The sequence below is a fragment of the Mus musculus genome, chromosome 6 (genome assembly GCF_000001635.26).
Source record: "Mus musculus strain C57BL/6J chromosome 6, GRCm38.p6 C57BL/6J".
NCBI lineage: Eukaryota > Metazoa > Chordata > Mammalia > Rodentia > Muridae > Mus > Mus musculus.
The window spans coordinates 57,924,120-57,929,445 of record NC_000072.6 but is presented as its reverse complement, the minus strand read 5'-3'; the positions used below and the strand labels follow the sequence as shown (position 1 = coordinate 57,929,445).

General features: G+C 39.3%; 1 protein-coding gene across 1 annotated transcript; it reads left to right on the top strand.

Moving 5' to 3' along the window:
- The first annotated feature begins 2,654 nt into the window (after window positions 1-2,654).
- Vmn1r23 (vomeronasal 1 receptor 23) lies at window positions 2,655-3,563 on the top strand. The gene has a single exon (NM_134179.1). The coding sequence runs from the start codon at window positions 2,655-2,657 to the stop codon at window positions 3,561-3,563; it is 909 nt and encodes a 302-aa protein (NP_598940.1).
- Window positions 3,564-5,326: the final 1,763 nt, after the last annotated feature.

Genomic DNA, 5,326 nt, shown 5'->3' with positions numbered 1-5,326 from the left:
GTCAGGTTCTGACAGACCCTCTAAGGAGACAGCTATATCAGGCTCCAGTCAGCAAGCACTCCTTGTTATCTGCAATAGTGTCTGAGTTTGTTGCCTGTATATGAGATGGATCCCCAGGTGGGGCAGTCCCTGGATGTCTTTCCTTCAGTCTCTACTCCACAATTTGTCCCCGTATTTCTTATAGACAGGATCATTTCTGGGTTAAAAATTTGGAGATGAGTGGGTGTCCCCATCGCCCAACTGGGGGCCTTGCCTGACCTCTGGTATAGTCTCTATGGGTTCTTCTTCCCCTTTGCTACTCATTTCTACTAATCTCATCCACACTGGGTCCTGAAAGCCTCTTGTTTTCCTGGCATTTAGGACTTGCTGGTGGCTACCCAAAGTTCCCCATCCCCCACAGCTACACAACACTGTTCAAAGTCATTCTGTATATCATCCTGTCTCCTCCCATACATAAACCTGTCACTTTTTTCCCCTTGTTCTTCTCTCTTCCTCCCAAGTTGCTCCCACCCTCTACCTCCCATGAGTATTTTGTTCCTCCTTCTGAGAAGGACTGAAGCATCCACACTTTGGTCTTCCATCTTGATTTTAATGTGGTTTGTAAATTGTATCTTTGGTATTCCAAGATTCTGGGCTAATATCCATTTGTCAGTGAATGCATATCATGTGTGTCCTTTTGTGAATGGGTTACCTCACTCAGGATGATAATTTCTAGTTGGATCCATTTGATTATAATTTCATAAATTCACTGTTTTTAATAGCTGAGTAGTATTCTATTGTGTAAATATACCACGTTTTCTGAATCCATTCCTCTGGTGAAGGGTATTTGGGTTCTTTCCACCTTCTGGCTTTATAAATAAGGCTTCTATGAACATAGTGAAGCATGTGTCCTTGTTATATGTTGGATCATCTTTTGGGTTTATGAGCAGGAGGTATAGCTGGGAGCTCAGGTAGTACTATGTGCAATTTTCTGAGGAACCATCTGACTGATGTCCAGAATGGTTGTAGCAGCTTGCAATGCCACCAACAATGGAGGAGTGTTCCTCTTTTTCTACATCCTTGCCAGCATCTGCTGTCACCTGAGTTTTTATCTTAGCATTCTGACGAAGCTGATTTTAAAGTAAGTACTAAATTAAATGAATCCAATAATAAATTGCTCCTGGTAACAAGGCCAAGCAACTTACATGAGCACCAAAGGTAAGACTGTTGAAAGAAACTGTAAAGAAACTGGGTGCTGTTGATGAATGATAACACTAGGATCTTGTTTTACACTACATGGGAAGGAATCACTTTTAGACAGAAATTCAAATCAGCATCACTATTATGGTCATTTTCATCAAGTTCATGGTTGTCATAATATATGGAAAATATGGTTTGTCTTAGCATCCCATATTCTCTCTTGTTGGGGAATCTGAAATCCACATCTTCAGATGTGAATTTCTGTAGTAACTATAGAAACCAGGAAAGCAAAACAGGACTATTGTCAGGACAGAGCAAGGGTGGGAGCAATGGAGAGCAGAATAGCAGTCTACAAGTAATTCATCAGGAAAATGGAAGAGACAAGGCTCCTTACGGGTTGAAGAGACAGGTAAATACAGAAGAAGTGGGGAGTAAGAAAAAGGTGAGTAACAGCAGGACACAACTGATCAAAGAGGGAAAAGGGGAAAATGTGTTGGTTCTTTGGTAAGGGTGAGGGAGGTAAATACAGAAAGAGGAGGTAGTTAGCGAAAATAACAACATGGATGGCTGAAAAAGCCATAAGGAAACACACTGCTAATGATTTACTGACCCATCCTGCCCCCAAAAAGGAAAAGGAAAATAGTGGTTTCTTGATAACTCAGAATTAGTTCTTTAATCTTGAATTCAAGTTCACAAAAGATTTAAATTGTATCAGAACTAAACTGAAAGCCATCTAGGCCCATTTAGAACCATGTTGGTTATACAATTAATAAGGTCTGGAAGGTACACTAATGGTCTCCCACTATATCTATGTCATTAATTCTAGATTCTGAAAATGTAATATTTCATGGGAAAAGAAACATAAAAAAGATGAATTGAGGTAGGCATTTTGCAGATTAAAACTGTTATGCTATCATGAATTATAACTGTGATTCCATGAGAATTGTGAGTCAAATTATGGATAATTGCAAAGTACAGCATAGTAAAATCATACACATAATGTATTCTCATCTGGTTGTTTGGCTATCTTTTATGATTTTACCCCAGATAACCATAGTTTTTGTTCATTTTTGCAAATGGGATTGATATTCTATGCTCTTTACTACTGTTTTAGTTGTTAAGTATGAAATTAGCCAATATAAAGAAATAGAATTAAATTTAAAAGTTATGAGACTCAGGTGAAATAGAGGGGAAAAAGTGTGTTTTCTGTGTAAATATGATTCTAAATATATTTAATGTCTGTAATATTCTCTCTGTATAGGAGATACTTGGAGGGTATATAACAATGTAGGCTAAAGATTATATGAATCGTTAAATGAGAAAAATATAATTTATGAAAGAATTTTTAGGGAAAATAGAATGATTATATAGTCATACTGTGAAGTGAATCATAAATTTGATACATAATCTATTATTTTTTCAGATATATGAAATAGACTTCCATTATGCTATTAAGATAAATACACTTTACATTCATGTCTTCAATCAAGAATGTTCTTTTTATCCAATCTGGACTTGGAGTCCTAGCCAATATGTTTCTGCTGATTTTCTATATTCTCATAATCCTAGGTCACAGACCTAAGCCCATGGACCTGATCTCATGTCAATTATCCTTCGTTCACATAATGATGTTACTCACTGCAGGAGATAATTGGTTTACAGACTTATTTGAGTCACTGAACATTAAGAATGACTTCATATGTAAGGCAGCTTTTTACACTAGTAGGGTGATGAGAGGACTCTCTATGGGCATCACATGCCTCCTGAGTGTGTTCCAGGCTGTCACTATCAGTCCCAGTACCTCACTGTTGACAAAATTTAAACATAAACTAAAAAACTACATTATCTATGCTGTTTTCTATATTTGTTTTTTTAATTTCTCGATAAATAGTCACATGATAGTCTATGTTGGTGGTTTTAACAATGTGAGTAAGACCAACCAGATGAGAATCACTAAAACCTGTTCACATTTTCCCATGAACAACATCATCAAGGAATTGATTTTAACAGTGATAACTTTAAAAGATGTGTTTCTTGTAGGAGTCATGCTGACCACAAGTATATACATGGTGATTATCTTGTATAGACATCAAAGAAAATGCAAGCATCTTCATAGCATCAGGCACCTGAGAGCATCCCCTGAGAAAAAGGCCACACAGACCATCCTGCTGCTGGTGGTTTTCTTTGTGGTCATGTACTGGGTAGACCTCATCATCTCATCCACCTCAGTCCTGTTGTGGATGTATGACCCAGTCATCCTGACTGTTCAGAAGTTTGTGGTGAATGCCTATCCCACAATAACTCCTTTGGTACAAATCAGTTCTGATAAGAGAATAATCAATGTGCTGAAAAACTTGTGGCTAAAATGCCACCAGACTGTTTAAAAAAGGTAATTTTTCTCCTCTTTTTTAAAAGAGATTTATTTTTCTTTTTTTTTTCTTTCCATTTTTTATTAGGTATTTAGCTCATTTACATTTCCAATGCTATACCAAAAGTCCCCCATACCCACCCACCCCCACTCCCCTACCCGCCCACTCCCCCTTTTTGGCCCTGGCGTTCCCCTGTTCTGGGGCATATAAAGTTTGCGTGTCCAATGGGCCTCTCTTTCCAGTGATGGCCGACTAGGCCATCTTTTGATATATATGCAGCTAGAGTCAAGAGCTCCGGGGTACTGGTTAGTTCATAATGTTGATCCACCTACAGGGTTGCAGATCCCTTTAGCTCCTTGGCTACTTTCTCTAGCTCCTCCATTGGGAGCCCTGTGATCCATCCATTAGCTGACTGTGAGCATCCACTTCTGTGTTTGCTAGGCCCCGGCATAGTCTCACAAGAGACAGCTACATCTGGGTCCTTTGGATAAAATCTTGCTAGTGTATGCAATGGTGTCAGCGTTTGGATGCTGATTATGGGGTGGATCCCTGGATATGGCAGTCTCTACATGGTCCATCCTTTCTTCTCAGCTCCAAACTTTGTCTCTGTAACTCCTTCCAAGGGTGTTTTGTTCACACTTCTAAGGAGGGGCATAGTGTCCACACTTCAGTCTTCATTTTTCTTGAGTTTCATGTGTTTAGGAAATTGTATCTTATATCTTGGGTATCCTAGGTTTTGGGCTAATATCCACTTATCAGTGAGTACATATTGTGTGAGTTCCTTTGTGAATGTGTTACCTCACTCAGGATGATGCCCTCCAGGTCCATCCATTTGGTTAGGAATTTCATAAATTCATTCTTTTTAATAGCTGAGTAGTACTCCATTTTGTAGATGTACACATTTTCTGTATCCATTCCTCTGTTGAGGGGGCATCTGGGTTCTTTCCAGCTTCTGGCTATTATAAATAAGGCTGCTATGAACATAGTGGAGCATGTGTCCTTCTTACCAGTTGGGGCATCTTCTGGATATATGCCCAGGAGAGGTATTGCTGGATCCTCCGGTAGTACTATGTCCAATTTTCTGAGGAACCGCCAGACGGATTTCCAGAGCGGTTGTAAAAGCCTGCAATCCCACCAACAATGGAGGAGTGTTCCACTTTCTCGACATCCTCGCCAGCATCTGCTGTCACCTGAATTTTTGATCTTAGCCATTCTGACTGGTGTGAGGTGGAATCTCAGGGTTGTTTTGATTTGCATTTCCCTGATGATTAAGGATGTTGAACATTTTTTCAGGTGCTTCTCTGCCATTTGGTATTCCTCAGGTGAGAATTCTTTGTTCAGTTCTGAGCCCCATTTTTGAATGGGGTTATTTGATTTTCTGAAGTCCACCTTCTTGAGTTCTTTATATATGTTGGATATTAGTCCCCAATCTGATTTAGGATAGGTAAAGATCCTTTCCCAATCTGTTGGTGGTCTCTTTGTCTTATTGACGGTGTCTTTTGCCTTGCAGAAACTTTGGAGTTTCATTAGGTCCCATTTGTCAATTCTCGATCTTACAGCACAAGCCATTGCTGTTCTGTTCAGGAATTTTTCCCCTGTGCCCATATCTTCAAGGCTTTTCCCCACTTTCTCCTCTATAAGTTTCAGTGTCTCTGGTTTTATGTGAAGTTCTTTGATCCATTTAGATTTGACCTTAGTACAAGGAGATAAGTATGGATCGATTCGCATTCTTCTACATGATAACAACCAGTTGTGCCAGCACCAATTGTTGAAAATGC